This window comes from Lampetra fluviatilis, chromosome 11, assembly GCF_964198595.1.
Source record: "Lampetra fluviatilis chromosome 11, kcLamFluv1.1, whole genome shotgun sequence".
Taxonomy (NCBI): domain Eukaryota; kingdom Metazoa; phylum Chordata; class Hyperoartia; order Petromyzontiformes; family Petromyzontidae; genus Lampetra; species Lampetra fluviatilis.
In genome coordinates this window covers 9,235,811-9,253,169 of record NC_136285.1, presented here as the reverse complement: position 1 = coordinate 9,253,169, position 17,359 = coordinate 9,235,811, and the positions used below count along the sequence as shown (strand labels likewise).

Genomic DNA, 17,359 nt, shown 5'->3' with positions numbered 1-17,359 from the left:
CGAGGCTCTTCTGTAAGTGGCTGGAGGTGGAGTTTGCTCCACCGAAGCCAACTTTTCTCAGCCAAATTTTCTCAATGAACACCCCGCCCCCCTTTTCACGCTTAACAATTGCCATAGTGGCCACCGTGTAGTACGCTATCTAAAGTCCTAAACCTAGACAAGTTATTTGGTGATGCTGCTGCGCTGGCAGTGGTTCCCCTGGCACAAATAAAAAAAAAACATTCGTCGACAACAGTGGCCTTAAAATCGTAAATGGAAGACTTATAGCAGCTGACGTTTTGGTCAACGGCCCTTATTCATAGCATAACATGGTTTATATTCCTGAGCCTTGCAAGCAGGGTAGAGGAATTTATGGGAGCCAATTTAAAATTAGTTTGAGTGTCCTTTTAACATTTGCTGTCCAATATTACTGAGAAATCAAATGTTACGTACATTCATGTGTTCCATATATTAAACAAAAATGATAAGGTTTGTCCAGCAGTTATTTATTCAACTATGTATTAAGTTAATGTGAGGCATTCATCCCGTCTTTCTGGCTGAACGGTATTCAGTTTGAATGAGATGGCCTTCTGTCCTTTTGTTGCTGTCATTTCCACCATAGAAAAAGACATTCACCATGCACGGACATGCTACTGCAGTTATGGTCCCCACTGTTGAAGTGACACGCCACTGCTTTGGGCATATTTCCATGGCTAGTTGATAGAAGATGTTGGACACATCGAACGCCAATTTTGCAAAGGCCACAGTGGGGTTTTCACGTGATGATGCAATAAGCCAGATTGGTGCATGTAAACGTAGAGTGTCATAAATTATGCCATGGGTGTTTTGGTCCATATATCAGTTGATGTGAAGATACACATGTTGCATCTTCTATGGTTACATGGGGAGGTGCCAGGTATGCTGTTGTTATTGCTATTTTGCATAGTGGTGTGTACTGTACTAGTAGATCGCTGTAACCACAAATGTTTTTTTTATTGGTGGAGCGCACATGGATTGATGATAGATATCATCACGTGTCGATGAAAAATACACATTCAATAACATTTAAGTATGAATTTATTAACAAGTCACCATTAGTACATGCATTATTTATATCAATGAGGTCAACATAATCTGTAATCCACATTTTAAAAAAAAGCAAGTGAGATTCGCTAAGGCAGTTCTACCAATGATTCTAATAAAAGCATTTCACATTTACATTACTTCAAAGTAGATGTAGAGGCAATCAATATGATACATGGAGCTGTCATGAAAGTAGACCCATTCTCAGTAGGCATACACCTTGACTTTGTGAACCTCCTTGTCCTCACACTCCCTCTGGCGGTTGTAGTAATAGAACGTGTTGTCACGCCTCTGAAGTTTTTTCACGTAGCCTGTGTCTGGCCAGCGGTCCACCTGCAAATATTAACACAAGCGTGAACCACACGTTACACGAATGCGTCTCCATTGTTCAGCACCTGGTGATGGTACCAGTGAAGACGTGCATCTCTTTTATACCGGAATCTTTCATTTATGGAAAATGCAATGTAAATGACGTCTTAAATTGTATGTGAAATATGACACAGTACTGTATAATTTAATACAACTGTGTTGTATGGCATTCGTAGTGCAGTTGCAACTAATGTATTAGTAATCAGAGGAAGACACAACACATGGTTTGTATCTTGTAAATACTTACTGGGTGTTTGACATAGGTATGAAGCTTCGAAAATTAGGTAAAACGACTTAAGTCATAGTCAAGTGCTCCAGTGAGGTCATTCAGTTGGCGCATACAATTTAAGTGATGAATTATTCAATGGTGCGACTGACAGCCAGTTATACTTTTTACTAATTAACGAAGCTTACAATTGTGTCAGCCCAGCACACACACCAATGATACGCACATACTAAATAACAGCGATTAGTTTTTTTTTGCCTATTTAATGACAATAAAAACACAGCACATCAGTCGGCCGGAAAAGGTGGGTGTAAGCCAAACTTGAAAAACACATGGAAAAGTCTATTATAAATCGCCCTCACCTTACTCAAAAACCTCCCAAAGGCTTGCTCCAGCTAACTTCTCTGCTTGCGTCTCGCTCTACCACGCTTAACGTGCTCTTCACTTCAGCAAGCAAGACCCTTTCACGAAAAAATAACTTCAACCACAGTTAGATGAGTGGCTGGTGCTTCTCTGCTGCTGCCATCATGACCTAGAATTCCCTTCTCTGGCAATCCGTGCTTCTGACTCACACTGCCTGCCTCTGTTCAAGTCCTTGTTATTGTGTTCCCAAATGTCATATTGCGCTTCGTCATCTATGACTGGTTGTGTTATATAAAAGTGTCGTCATTTATACCTTAACTTAGAAATATATACCATGAACCTGCTTCATCAGTTGGCCCTATGCCCCACGATAACTGTATATCGTTTTCAGATGCAGTGTGTACTGTAATGCATACCTGTCAACCCCTTATAGCAGTGCCTACTTTATTGATAATTATCAGTGCCTACTTTATTACAGACCAATTCAGACCTTATTGGTCACCCCGTGCCCTTATAAATCTCAACGTTCATCCTCCAAAGTCCCATCACAAGGCAGAAACACAAATACACTAAAATAAGAATAAAATAATAAAAATAAAACATAATAAAATCATTCTCACGACGTTTCGGCCACAACGCAAGCAGCCGTCCTCAGGTGAAGACCAGGTCTGTCGGGGAGACAGCATCTGAATGGTCTTCACCTGAGGACGGCTGCTTGCGTTGTGGCCGAAACGTCGTGAGAATTATTTTATTATGTTTTATTTTTATTATTTTATTATTTCCTTTCTATGTGACTTTACCGAAAGAACCAAGAAGATGAATCCCTGCAGTCACGAAAGCTTTAAATCCAAATTTAAGACGAAAATAAATTTCCCGTATTGAAATGGCTGTACACCGTATGGACCTGGACACTAAATTTCCCTGCACAAGAATACGGGGGGGGTAACCCGTGTGGGTTTTCACAGCAATGGTAATGTATGTGGCAGCTTGGCTTGAGTGTGCCATTGCAGTTGACCTCGGCCACATTCCTGACGAGGCGGTACTCCGTCTCGTCACGGTAGCCCGCCTGCTGGAAGCGGTAAAGATCCTCCACCACCTCGCTCCACGACCTTGCCCGGCTCATTGTCTTCGGATTCATCACGGAACGACTTCCGCCTACAGAATATTCCAACATTCACACAAATATACACGATTACATTTAAACATAAAGAAAGAGCGATAACATATTCTAACATTTTCGTCGTAGTTCGTGAAGCTCACATTTAATTCTCCGTTCAATTCTGGGCCTCATAAAGCACCAATATGGTCCTAAGTACTATAGTATAGGAACCTATTTTGGGAATCACTAGATCGACTCAGTTAAACATCGGCACTGAGAAGCCAAGACCGGTAGGTTGTGGAGCTGAATACATAACCCCCTTCAATTCAGTTTCGTAGGTGATTGCAAACAGCACTTGCCCTGACAGGTTATAAGGGGGGTCTTTGTATTTGTATTTGGTGTTTTTAAAGGTATCTATATAGGTATCTATATAAAAGTAAAAAAAAAATTGTGGGTTTTTTGTGGGTTCATGTGTTTGCGCGCTTGCAAATGATTTGCCTCTACAACGGTGGGGTTACGTAAAACAAAAATAGCCAGGTACCACGCCGTAAGCCCTGCGGTAAGCAAGCGTTATTCCTTTTTCACATCCGTCAACATTAAATTAGTTTAATTAGCGATTTAGTGCGATTTTTGTGCGCTTACCTTTTATTTATTTATGACGCGTGCACGACCATACCAACTCACGCGCCTTTGGTGTGGGGGACGGTCCATGCCAAGTCGTACGCCTTCGGTGGGAGTGAGGGGGACATTTTCTTTCGCGTAAAAAATGCTATAAAAATACACTAAACGCTCACGTTAATTCTTCAGTGTGTGATGTCCCCCCCACCCCGATGCGTGCAGTTATTACTACTACACAGTCGCTACAGGCTACCACTATAGGCCCTAGATATTACTGCAGAGCGGCCGGGGAGATCGTGGCTGGGTGGGGGGGGGAGTCAGGGGTAGCAGCCCAGCCCCAGCCTGACAAGGTGCCACCTCGGCCGGCTGGACAATCTAGGCGAGGCCGGAGGCTCTGCATGGGACTAGGCCTCACCACGCCACTCTGTCAGGTCAGTACTTTGTGCTATAGAGTCGATAAATACTGCTATAGTCAGCATGTACTGCTGTAGTGATAACAGGTACTACCACAGTCGGTATGCACTGCTGTAATCATAGCAGGTACCACCACAGTCAGTACGCACTGCTGTTAGATTTTTAAGAGTACTTTTGAAATATTTTTTTGGCCTGGGCAACGCCGGGTATTACATCTAAATACGGAATGTTATTATGATTGTTCTGGAATCTATATATATATAAAAAAGGCAAATTTGTGAATGTGTCCGTTCGAAATGTTTAGCATACTTCCCGACATGCAACAAACTTTAAATTTGCCATGTGGGTACTTTCCAGACTGTACACCATGCTAAAATTATAAAAATAGACTTGTATTTTTTTTTTTTGGGGGGGGAGCACAATTATGCATATATTTTGCACGGCAAATGATCTGTGACGTCACATCTGTCATGTGACCCATATGAGGAAGCGTCACGCAATGTGCCTGCTCATGTCACGCATTGGTTTATTTTTACAGTCGTTTACTGCCGTACGCACCCTGAAAGTTGTGAGTGTCTGCAGCAAGCGCGTGTATGTGTACCTATAGACGCGCGCACGTGTATGTGGGGGCAGCAGGTGTGTAGTGATTAGCGCGCTGCGCTACGAACCCGGCGACCCGAGTTCGACTCCCGCTCACGGCCACCACCGGTGACGATTATTTGAACCGGTCCTGGGCCACCCCTAGGTCGACTCAGCCTCAAACGAGTAACTGGTGTGGTGTGTGAACATCGCCACTGGGGAGACAAAGGCGGCCGGGCGTGGTGAATCCAAGTCCCGGGCGAAGCCGGGTAGTTAAAGCTAGAATATATATGACAATGAATGATTACATATATTGTGAATCCGCAATTAAATGAATGCCCATTTGCCACGCCTTGTCGATCACTGGGACATGTGAAAAAGAGCTTTATCGCTTATCGGATTCATCCAGTATAAATATTTTGACTCTTGTTTGAACATTCCAGCTTCACCAGCCACTGATGTTATCCGTGGCCTCGGATCGATCTCTGGTTCATTGCACAGAGTGTGTGTTGCTAACCACTGCGCCACCGCTCGAGTTTATTGACTTTATTACAGAGAGCGACAGTCAAACGCCATTGCGCGTTAAAAACTTAGCGATTATAAACACGCGAGACAAACCAGCAACTACCACCGAGACATTATGAAGCTGTTCAATCAATCCAACATCCTTTTAATCCGAACAATGAATACCTTCCTTGACGTTGCAAGCGGCCAAATCCACTCGGGGAAGAGGGTCGCCGGTCGATAGGAAGCGCCGTTGTCAAGTTGTTTACGAAGCCGTTGCTAGGCGATGGCGGTAACCAGGGGCAACCTTCGCGCTTCGCCAATCGGGAGTCGCGTTGCTAGGCGGATTGGTACCAACATCAACCAATCGGCGTCGTCAGTACTTACGAGAGGGCGGGGGGAGAGGGGAGGAGGGGCGGTTGTGACGCCGCCTTTGATTGGCTGACGAGCCCGCGCGAGCGGGTCGACGTTTTTGATTGGCTGACGAGCCCGCGAGCGAGCCGATGTGTTTGATTGGCTGACGAGCCGCGCGAGCCGATGTTCTGATTGGCTAACGAGCCGCGCGAGCTGTGTGCTACCAAGGGGGCCCTACCAAATAATTGCCCGAAACTTCGTCGATTTCATACAAATTTTAATGCGATTTCACTTTAATATAAATTTAACGCAATATAATTCCGTTTTTAGATAATCCACTTAGCAGCGTTCTCCATTGCAAGGCCCACGGGCCCTGCTCGCCTTTAGTGCGGCCAATACTGAACACGAATGTGACAACAACCCCCATCATCGTCTCACCACGATGGTTTCAAACGTGGGGGGGCCCTCACACTGATGATGTCTTGTGGGCGAAGGTGCGTTGGGCAGCACCGTATCGATTGTAATCGATGTGGATGGTGGTGGGGTGAGGGTGGAGAGCGATTCACGGCCCAGGGACTTCCGCCATGAGTTCGTTCCTCGGCAAAACCGCGGAGTATCCATCCGTGTCCATCGACCGCTTCGACAGAGACAACGTCAACGCCAGAGCTTTCTTTCTGTCCCACTGCCACCAGGGTGAGTGGACGAACGAATTCGTTCGTCGAACGGAGACACCGACGGGTGCCGGGAGCGGATCAATGAGTCGATTGGGGGGCGGCTGCGGGGACACCGATAGGTGCCGGGAGCGGATCAATGAGTCGATTGGGGGGCGGCTGCGGGGACACCGATAGGTGCCGGGAGCAGATCAATGAGTCGATTGGGGGGCGGCTGCAGGGACACCGATAGGTGCCGAGAGCGGATCAATGAGTCGATTAGGGGGCGGCTGCAGGGACACCGATAGGTGCCGGGAGCGGATCAATGAGTCGATTAGGGGGCGGCTGCAGGGACACCGATAGGTGCCGGGAGCGGATCAATGAGTCGATTGGTGGGCGGCTGCAGGGACACGGATAGGTGCCGAGAGTGGATCAATGAGTCGATTAGGGGGCGGCTGCGGGGACACCGATAGGTGCCGGGAGCGGATCAATGAGTCGATTAGGGGGCGGCTGCAGGGACACCGATAGGTGCCGGGAGCGGATCAATGAGTCGATTGGGGGGCGGCTGCGGTGACACCGATAGGTGCCGGGAGCGGATCAATGAGTCGATTTGGGGGCGGCTGCAGGGACACCGATAGGTGCCGGGAGCAGATCAATGAGTCGATTGGGGGGCAGCTGCGGGCCTCTCTCAACGCCGAAGTCGCGTTCAGAATTGGGCAGAATTCGAATGTTCGATATTGATTTGAAGCGTTCGTGACTGCAGCAATCGATAGTCTCTGGTTCTTTCGGTAAAGTCACGTCGGTAGAAACATTATTGAGGGTTACGACACATTTATAAATAACGTGATTTAACCCAAAAACGTTTATTATGAGAAGGAAAATAATAATCGATCACGACGTATCGATCGCAACAACAAGCGACCGTCTTCAGGTGAGAGAATCGAACTGCTGTGGACGAGGCATTATTTATAGCAGTCTGAATCTCTCACCTCAAGACGGTCGCTTGCTGTTGCGATCGATACGTCGAGATCGATTATTAATTTTCTACCTACGTGACTTTACCGAAAGAACCAAAGAGTATCAGAACGTGTTATACTGGAGGAATCCGCAGAGCTATAAAGCTCTTTATTGCAAACGTCCAGCAGTGGAGCGCCTCTTATCCACGACCTTGTTCCTATGATCACTGTTTCATTGCTTTTATGGCTTTATTTTGGTGATTTTCGAAACGTTTTTTGGTTTGGCCATGTTTGTTTGTTGTAGTACAGAGTTAGACGGATGGCCTTAATCTAAGTTGTCTTGTGCTTGTTGTTGTTTGACTTGCATCCCACTGGGATTTTTGCACACAGTGTTGGTGTACGGTGCTTTTTCTGCAATATTTTGCTGTCTTTTCTTGGATTTTCTGTTTGCACTTAGTCACATAGTCACTTTAAGATGTTTTCTTGTTCATGTTTCTGTTTTTTGTTTGTTGCGGTTGCACCCGATTCAAGAGCCGAATGGCTCACAGGGCTATACCTAATAAATGAACTTGAATGAACTTGAACCTCTTTATTGATATTATTCATCTTTGACGCCTCTCTTCCGCGACGTGAATATCTGTCCGTGGAAACTCGTGCTGTGTAACTACTCTAGTAGTATTGTATCATGTTCCTTCACCACCCTGTATTCGTTCTCTGTTACATGGACGTTTTCGTTTCGACTGTACTCAACAACATCAATAACGGATTTCCTTTGTCAAGAAAATTGCTAAATGGGATAATCCGTGTGGACATAAAAAATTAAAAACTCAGTCTGCAGGATATCTTTAAAGTGTTTCTTCCTGTTATCCGCGCCTGTTTCGCGGATATGGGGCCGTCCATAAATGACGTCACGCGATTTTGGACGATTTTTGACCCCCCCTCGTCACACGGCGTCACAAAAAGTCAGACCCCCCCTCAAATATGACGTCACAAAGCTCTGCCCCCCAAAAAAATAAAACATGCTTCAAATCGCTTTAAACTATTGTCATTGTAGTGCGTATTTAATGTGGCGCTGCACTCTGATGTTATAGGAGAAAACATTAAAAAGTCCATTTAATTAAGTCGAACGTGTTGTCTATATCTATTTAAAGTTGTGCATTTTTATGTGACGTCACATTTTCACCCCCCCCCCATCACACATCGTCACAAATGTCTGACCCCCCCCCTAGGTACGTGACGTAATTTATGGACGGCCCCGATGTTACCCCCTGGAAAGTGGTAGCGAATTACTATTCTGTTATCAGAGTTTATCCGCCCCATGGTCATTCTTATCAGCAGCATCAGATTCTGCTTTATCGCCACCATCATCAAGTTGGGACAGGAGATCTCGGGCCATCGCGGATGATGTCTGATTCTCTGCCAGTTCCGGGTGAATCCTCCAAACCTGTCAACCCATACGGTTAGCCCGTATTTTTGTCCATGGGAATTTAGTTTTCAGGTCCACACGGCGTACAGCCGTTTCAATACGGGCAAAAAAGTCCTTTTGTCTATTTGTTTGTGTTTCTCCCTTGTAATGGGACTTTGTAGGATGAACGTTGAGATTTATAAGCGCACGGGGTGACCAATAGCGTTTGAATTGGTGTGTAATAAGCTAGGCACTGATATGGGGTTGACAGGTATGATCCTCATCCGCGATACTTGTCCAGCAAATGACAGAATTCCCCGCGGATAGGTTCTGGCAGCAAATAGAATAGTCCTGCGGATAATAAATACTAACGATCACTTTTTTATTGTTTGAATGCAAGTGCGACTCAAGACGTAATGATACCCATAATGCCATTTTAACCGAGAAATGCCTCACTCAGTCGATAAGTCTTTTTTCAGAAGGGCCCTTCATTGGTTTCTTTGGACAATTGCATAAATCGTTGTTTCGCATGTATAAGGAAAGCGGGGCACCCATAGATATTGCACCCATGACAAGGATGGAACAATTATTAAAGCATCAATTGCTGCACTTCCATCTGGCCACGTCACAGCCCAAGCCTAAACCAAGGCAGTCACCCATCCAAGTACGAACCAGGCCCAACTCTGCTTGCCTTCCAGGATCCAACCAGATCGGGCGCAACTGGTTGTAGGCAACTATGCAGAATGTACCGTCTATATATCTCTTAACAGGAGCTCCGTAAGCTGTCTACGAGTTTTAAGCTTCGTTAGGCACAATTTCACAAACGTCAGTTATATCAAAAACAGATTGTACTAACAATATTGTAGATGAAACCAACAATATATTTTTTCGTAACTGACCTAATATATTATGAAATTAAGACATGCATGTACATCTTAATACATGATGTGCATTATCATTTCATATCTTACTGCCATATCAAATAAATTACAGCAATGTTACTGTTTAGTAGTCACTTGTAATTGAATACATTGACACGTTGATGTATTTTTGTTTTTGATCCAGATCATATGGTGGGATTATATTCGGAAGCACTGAGAAAAAAGCTTGAGAAAAGGTAATTTGTATTACCTGCTCGATAATAATGCAGTCATATATGTTAATGTAAATCAGAAACTGTACTATGCTAACTTTAATTGTTACTAGTGTGACTGTTCCATTTTACTCCAACTCATGTTAACAACACAAGTTTGACACAATGCACACACATTGACAGATGTTGATTTATAATCTGAATGCAGACTTTTTCACGGAGATATTTCACTTTGATAACACTGGTCAACACACTTTTTCTGGCATAAGGTATTCCAACGGTTTTAAGTTAATTTTGGGGTGCTGATTCCAAATCTGGCATCAGTTTTTGTCTATCACATCAGGTTTTTGAGATATCAAATATTGTATTTTCAATAAAAACTGCAGAAGAAAAATATTAAATAAATGTGGATATCTACATAAAATGATATCATAAACACTATCCTAAAAATACAGCACCATATTTTAACACTAAAGCAGTCACTGACTCGCAACAACTTGCAATCATAAGTGACAGTTAATTTCGGGTAAAATCAATGAAAATGGGGTATGCCGATAGCATAAAAATGAGATGTGATAGAGCAAATCTGAGATCAGATTTAGAATCAGCACCCTGAAATTAGTCTAAAACAGCTGCAAAAGTCCAGGCCAGAAACAAATGTGTTTTTTTGTTGTTGACCAGTGTAATTGATGTGGTAATGCAGTTCAGCTCGGTAAAGTCACTCACCAGCCAGTATTTCTCAGCCCAGGTCTGCATCTCTACTGCTCACCCGTCACCCGGGAGCTTCTGCTTAGCAACTGGAGGTATCGTTTCCTTGAACAGTTTACGGTAAGTTAATATTAACGGCCACCATGCACGCACATTTCTGAGTTATTAAACGTATTATGGCACGTAAAGTACGGAAGTTAAACACTGACTAACTAATGCCAATTGTGCTGTGCATTGTTGAAGGTAGCAATTGAAGTGGACACTCCGACCCAGATTTCCCTGACAGATGATAAAACGAAACAAGTAACTTCCTGCAACTGCACACGAATCCCCCACCAAACACCCACAATAACATGTATGTACATTTGACATTTGGCCAGATGATTAATTTTTACTTAATACATTGTATTTATTTTTCAGAAAACAGATTTGGTGGTTACACTTCTTCCGGCGGGTCACTGCCCAGGCTCCGTCATGTGAGCGTTGCACATAGACATTCATAGTTATTACAATGATTATGTTTAAATTTAGTGCACTGTTAACAACAATTGAGCATTCGGATAGACCAGTCGTTTTGCGTTTTCACTTTTGCGCCAATTTGCCGGTGAACCTTACTTATTGCCACATGCTCATTGCAGCAAAAAGTAAATGTCACATTGGAATGTCTTCATGCCAATCACAAAAAACATTGCCTACATCACAAGTAAGATAATTATCTCTCAAAACTCTTAACCTTCCTTTTACAAAAGTTGCATTTATTTAAATATTCATGGTGTATTGTGCCTTGTTCTACCTTTGGTTCTTGATTTGTAAGTGGCATGATAGACATATCTCCATATGATCAATTGTACGGATCGTTCTCTTTGCAGGTTCCTGTTTGAAGGGGACCATGGGACGGTGCTTTACACGGGTGATTTCCGGCTGCCTCGTGGAGGGGTTTCCCGCATGGGGGCCCTGCACTCAGCTGGCAGGCAAGTGCTGTGCGCACCACACAGTGCTCCAGCATATCAATGCTGAGTCCACACAGCATTGTTGATGGGTAATGTTAAATTCAAGGGTTCCACAGCTCAATTGTGGCATTCACAAATATGGCTTATATTTATTTACTCACTTGAATTTAACGTGGATTTTTTTTATGTTTGATTACAGTTTTCTTATGGCTATTAACACTGATATCTAACATATCTAACGTGTCATTGTATTTCATTTTTTACTTCAGGATTAAACGTATCAAAAGCATATATTTGGATACCACATTTTGTGACCCAGTGTGCTACTACATTCCAAGCCGGGTAAGATATTCCCTACAATACCTATATTTATTACACTTAACATGTAAAATGTAAATTTGATGTAAAATGTAATTACATTATGTTTTTACAGGAAGATTGTTTAAAAGGAATTTTAAATCTGGTCCGTGGTTGGATTACACAAAGTCCCCAACATGTGATCTGGCTGAACTGCAAGGCAGCCTATGGCTATGAATACCTCTTCACTCACCTGAGCCGGGAGTTTGGTCAAAAGGTATGGGATTGATTGTTGTGGCATTCCTTATTAAAGCATTAAATAGATGGTTCACCAATGATGTAAAGTTTGTCTTTCAAATCCAACATTTTAACAAATCTCAGAATCCACTAATCTCTGACTTCACGAGATAGTACATGTCATACTTGGCATATATGGGGAATCTCGACACACATGTTAAAAAAATACGTGAAAATATCTTGACATATGTTTTTAATCAAAATGACACGAAGTAATAACTTCCAATGAAGTCCATTTAATTCACTAGACATAACGCTCATCCATTAACCACACGACGTTATCACTTTTATGCCGTTTCCATTCGATGTTGCATTGATAATTGCATTGTTGAAGGGAAAATAAAGATATGCTGAAGATACTTGATATGACATCGATAAAAAGACAGGTTATAACATCAAAATATAAGGATTCGCCTATTAAGCTTGATATTTCCTGGTACCAATTGTGAACTGAGACTTGTGTGTGTTCGTGTGTGGTAGGTGCACCTGGGGTACCTGGAGATGTTTCAGAACATGCCTGATATTTTGGATCATGTGACTCATGACAGCAATACTCAGATCCACGCCTGCCGTTTTCCAAAGGTGCCATACTTCAAACATCACCAGCAACTCACACCATTGGTACCTCATTTGCCAGTAAAAAATCTGATAATTGTTTTTTTACCCTTTTATCTGGCAACAAAACTGACACCTTTTTTACGAGGAGTCATGTTTGCATTATGACTGCAGGTATTGTGGTCTATGCAAACATGACTCCTCGTAAAAAAGGTGTCAGTTTTGTTGCTAGATAAAAGGGTAAAAAACCAATTATCATATTTTTTACTGGCAAATGAGGTACCAATGGTGTAAATGCTTACCCCGAGCTCTCATACTCTGATGGTGCATTGTCTTTGAGTTGTGCGCCTTTTGGCGTCATCTGGTCCAACCCATGTGAGACTAGGCTCTAAGGAAAGCTGTCTCGGGTGTGGACCAATCAACTTCAAGGACAGTGCGTACATTATCAGAGTTATGTTTTTTGTTTGCATTATGACTGCAGGTATTGTGGTCTATGCAAACATGACTCCTCGTAAAAAAAGGTGTCAGTTTTGTTGCCAGATTAAAGGGTAAAAAAACAATTATCATCACCAGCAACTGTTTATCAGGCTTACAAAAAGACTGCAACATCTTCTTCAAAGCAAGCATGTTTATGTAACCTGCGTCAAAAACTCGTCCTTACAAGTGTAGACTTGTTGGCACATTACATTTGTCATCGTCGTCATCAATTGTCTATCCACAGCAGGCCTCTCCAGCCCATCGCTATTCCTTGTAGCCTTGCAATGCCGCAATTAATCTCAGTCCTCAACATTAACTTCTCATTGCTCCACTTCCATGGTGAACATCCTTTTCTGTTTATTCTCTCCTTTGGTTGCCATTCTCCAACCAATGCAATCATTGCCCATCACCACTACTAGCTATGCATTGTGAACAAGTCCAGTTTCCGTAACGGTCGATATGTCTTCGATTCACATTCACTGTCTCATCTATGCATTCCTGTTTTTCTCAATGTAATTATAAGCATGTGTCTCCATACTTTTTTGCACTTTTCAGCTTTTGTTTCTTTTTACTTGGGTCCGTATTTCCAATCCATGTCATTGCAGGTCATATAACTGATTAAAATGTTCTTCAGGCAAGTTATTGATAGCAGATATGATTTTGTTAATATGCATTCTTGGGATTTTTAACAAATTAATTCTGCCGCGTTCAGGATGCTGGGTTTTGTGAAGGACGCCGTCTCCCGTGCAGAGAAGAAGATGCCAACGGAAAGCCACTTCACATGATGAGCATCAAACCTTCAACAATGTGGTTCACACAGAGAAACAAGAAGACCAAAATCATCGTGAGGTGAAAAAAAATATTTTCGATCATACAAAGGCAACAGATACATTTGGTTGTATATATGTATGATGTATTATGCTAATAATGAAAAACAATGACTTTTCTTTTTATTTGTAGGACTGGGGAATCATCATACAGAGCTTGCTTTTCATTCCACTCTTCCTTCAGCGAGGTACACAACATTCAGGACAAACATAGCTCAAGTAACTGACATGCTACTTGCATTGTGAACGAGGCATTTTGTGTTTTTTGCAGATAGAAGACTTCATATCCTACATTAAGCCTGCCAACATTTTTCCAAACGTCATTCCAAAGGGCAAAACTGTAGAAGAGATCAAAGAGATGTAAGCATTGTGAAAGCAGTTTTTAAACATTAACAGTTATTTACACACAGCACTTAAAATAAAGATATATTACATACAAACAATCATGCTTTCACACTAATGCAATTTCCGTTTTATTTTAACAACTGTCAGGCTACGACCATACTCCTATCAAGAGCCGAATTCCGCAGAGTCAGATTACCAGCCACTTGGATCGCTGGAGTGTGCAAAAAGATCTATCAGTGATGCAGGTAAAATTATTATCTTGCATACCTCTTCCGAATTACATACTTATTCCGTAATTTTATAACAGCAACATTTGTAGTGCTTAAACAAATGTGCAAGCCTCCGAAACAAATTAGTTCATGTAACTATATAATACATTGCACACATCATTACAATGCATTATGACTTTTCTTTTCAGAAAGTTGCCTCCTGGATCTTTTTGATGATACGCCAGAGCCACCTGCCCGTCGAAAAAAAGTACAGAATGCCGATGAACCTCCCTGCACCACACCCAGTGAAAATGCAGGCAGCACTGGACGACAGGGAAATGGAACCTGCAATGAAACATCGACCAAGGAGCACACCTCTGTTGTTCAAAACGACGATGCTCACTGCAAAGACGCAAGCAGCAATATTGCAACAATCAGTCCCGAACTTACTTGGGGTGCCTTCTTTTCCACAGTTGCTGCTCCTGCTGCTGTTGATGTTGTTGCTGAGAGTGGTTGCTGTCAATATGCAGACACAATGGACAACCCTGGCACCCCTGTACTATTTTCAGACTCGGACACAGATGATTGTGCAAGCAGCTGTAAACAGTGCTCCCAACAATCTGATTCTACACACATTTCCGATGTCACGGACACAGAAATTTTAAGTTCTCAAGATTTCAACTTCACGAGTGTTCGTCCTCAAAGTGAAGGAATCACCCATATGCAAGCTATGCATTCAGGAGCACATTTAGATATTCCATTAGACCACAGTGCAATGGCATTGCTTGCCAAGTCAGATATTGAGGACATCAAATGTGGAAATGTTAAATTATCAGAAGCTAAACAGTTGTGTACAACGAGAAATAATGGTCTAAAAGAAATATTACCACTTGAAAATAGTCAAGGCTGCATGGAGCATACAAACATTGCCAGCAGAGACTGTGTGTGCGGAAAGAGCTCTGTGCCACAGGACTCGCAGGGATCATCAGACTTTGAGATCTCTGCCACACCAGAGACACTTCCTCCGCCTGAACGTGAATTATTAGACATTTACGTAAATCTAGCAAATGGGTCGCACAATTCATGGTGAAAATGTGCTTTGAAAAATTAATGTATTTTATCAGTATATAATGAACATAGTAATCCATGCCAAAACATATCCTGCTGTACGTATTTGGCATTTTTAACGAACTTTATACATATCCACATTTTGAAAGATAGTGTAGACATTTTATATTGATTGCAAGTCTGCCTGAAGATGTGCCAAAAAGTGTTTTTCCACGACCTGTTTTTTCTGAGTTATGGGCATGGAACAAAAAGCACTTGAGGACTGCAAAATTCTAAACCCGAGAAGCCGAACAAATCACTTGTGTGCATCGCAAATTAAAATGTTTTGCTGCTAGTAGGAAGACTCGGCCATCAGTCTACCAACAGGCATCCCAAAAACAGGCATCCTTGGCAATGGCTGTCTCAGGAGTTAGGGAGCAAAGTGGGAGGTCCCGGACAGTCTGCATGGGAGGCTGGGATATAGTTGGCAGTGAGCGAATGAATGAGTGGTATGAGGTAAGAATGAAAATTATGGTAAGGATACGTTTTACCTGAAAAACTTTTTTTAATCTAAAACAAATCTGCGTATATGTACACCAAAGGACTTTGTCCTTTGCATAATCAAATGTTCTGCTGTTCTCCAGGCCATGTGTGCAAATGAGTAAATCTTTGAAGAGTGGCAGAATTGCATCGGTGAAAGAGGGAGGAATGAGTAAGTGAATGAGAGTAAGGGAAACCATCAATTATACAATGGGTTTTCTGTTGTGTAGTGTTCAGTCGCGCAGTTAAATAATGTAGTGTACAGAAGTGGTGTAGTCTGTATCATAGTGGGGTAATGTAAAGTAATACAGTAGTATGGTGTGGTGTTTTGTGGTGTTTTATGGAGTCCAGTCGTTTGGTGGAGTGCAGTTGAAGGTGTCGTTTTGTGGATCTGTGGTATGGTGTACAGCTTAGTGGTGTAGTGTGTACTGGAATGTGCATTAATGCAGTGGTTTGGTGCGTGGATGTAATATAGAAAAAATCTTGATGTTATAGGTGTGTGGGTTTGGTGACTAATCGGTTGGTCTGGTGTATGGAAACAATGAGGCTGGTGGTCGGTGTCAAGTGAGTGGTGGGTGATGTTTGCTGCGTTCCAGCAAAGTAGTGTGGTGGGTCTACCAAATGGCGAGGTGTCTGGTTTGTGTCGTCGGAGTGGCAAATTGAGTCTGGTCTGGTGGGCGGTACAAATATGTACATTCGGAAATCCCTCGCAAACCGCGGGGGTTACGTTCCAGAAGACTTAAGGCCTTATTCGAAATGGGGGTTAAGGGCAACCGTGGCAGCAGCCACACTCGTCAAAGCCAAAGTTGCCCGTTTCTTTAATAAAGAAATGAAATGCACAATGACATAAAATAAATACATGTTAAAATAACAGTAAAAAAACGAGTAATGCTATTTACCTTTAATGCTGAGGGTTGAAGTCCGTGGTGGTGATGAAGATGACGAGGAATGAGTTAATGTGGAGGTGGTTGTGAGAAATTCTGTGATCTGTTGCCGTCTGTGGTTGCGATGGCTGGGGGCTGGGTACTTTGTGGGGCTGGAGGCTGTTGACGCACACCCAGGATTGCTTGAGCGGTGTGGTACCTCCCCAAAAAATAAGGTAATTTGGGAACAGCTGGGTGTAATAATGGCATAATTTAATTAAGGGAGAGCTCTCCACCTACATAAAGGGGACAGCCAAATATCAAGGGGTCTTCCATAATACAGGGTTCTTTTGGGTTAGATCGATGGATCGATATTGGGTCGCGAAAGCCTAAGCGTTAAACTGATAAACTAATCGGGAGATATCTTGGGGAATGGTTGATCTGGTGCCTTGGACGCGGCTGCATTTTAAGCTGATTTTAGGATAACTTTTACATTCTTTTAAATCAAGAATACCTGGATACCGAACCTGCTGTGGCTGCTCCAATGAACAC

At 42.8% G+C, this 17,359-nt stretch overlaps 2 protein-coding genes across 5 annotated transcripts; one reads left to right on the top strand and one right to left on the bottom strand.

Annotated features, from left to right (window-relative positions):
• Nucleotides 1-1,027: 1,027 nt before the first annotated feature.
• On the bottom strand, nt 1,028-5,528 carry MEIG1 (meiosis/spermiogenesis associated 1). 2 transcript variants are annotated; one of them, XM_078860740.1, is made up of 4 exons: nt 5,421-5,510; nt 4,820-4,945; nt 3,036-3,175; nt 1,028-1,395 (listed from the first exon to the last, which is right to left on the bottom strand). In XM_078860740.1, exons 3-4 carry the CDS (start codon nt 3,156-3,158, stop codon nt 1,267-1,269), a joined length of 252 nt encoding a protein of 83 aa, XP_078716866.1. In that variant the 5' UTR covers nt 3,159-3,175; nt 4,820-4,945; nt 5,421-5,510; the 3' UTR covers nt 1,028-1,266. The 2 variants fall into 2 exon arrangements, with proteins under 2 accessions (XP_078716866.1, XP_078716865.1); XM_078860739.1 differs by lacking the exon at nt 4,820-4,945 and having other exon boundaries at nt 1,029-1,395; nt 5,421-5,528.
• A 245-nt stretch (nt 5,529-5,773) lies between these two features.
• On the top strand, nt 5,774-16,810 carry DCLRE1C (DNA cross-link repair 1C). Of its 3 annotated transcripts, XM_078860917.1 has the most exons (14): nt 5,774-6,281; nt 9,665-9,716; nt 10,436-10,520; nt 10,644-10,703; nt 10,821-10,876; nt 11,270-11,371; nt 11,620-11,692; nt 11,784-11,924; nt 12,425-12,526; nt 13,689-13,825; nt 13,937-13,991; nt 14,075-14,163; nt 14,296-14,393; nt 14,567-16,810. In XM_078860917.1, the coding sequence occupies exons 1-14, from the start codon at nt 6,173-6,175 to the stop codon at nt 15,445-15,447; spliced, it is 2,040 nt and encodes a 679-aa protein (XP_078717043.1). In that variant the 5' UTR covers nt 5,774-6,172; the 3' UTR covers nt 15,448-16,810. The 3 variants fall into 3 exon arrangements, with proteins under 3 accessions (XP_078717043.1, XP_078717045.1, XP_078717044.1); XM_078860919.1 differs by lacking the exon at nt 12,425-12,526; XM_078860918.1 differs by lacking the exon at nt 13,937-13,991 and having other exon boundaries at nt 13,689-13,820.
• The last annotated feature ends 549 nt before the right edge of the window (nt 16,811-17,359 follow it).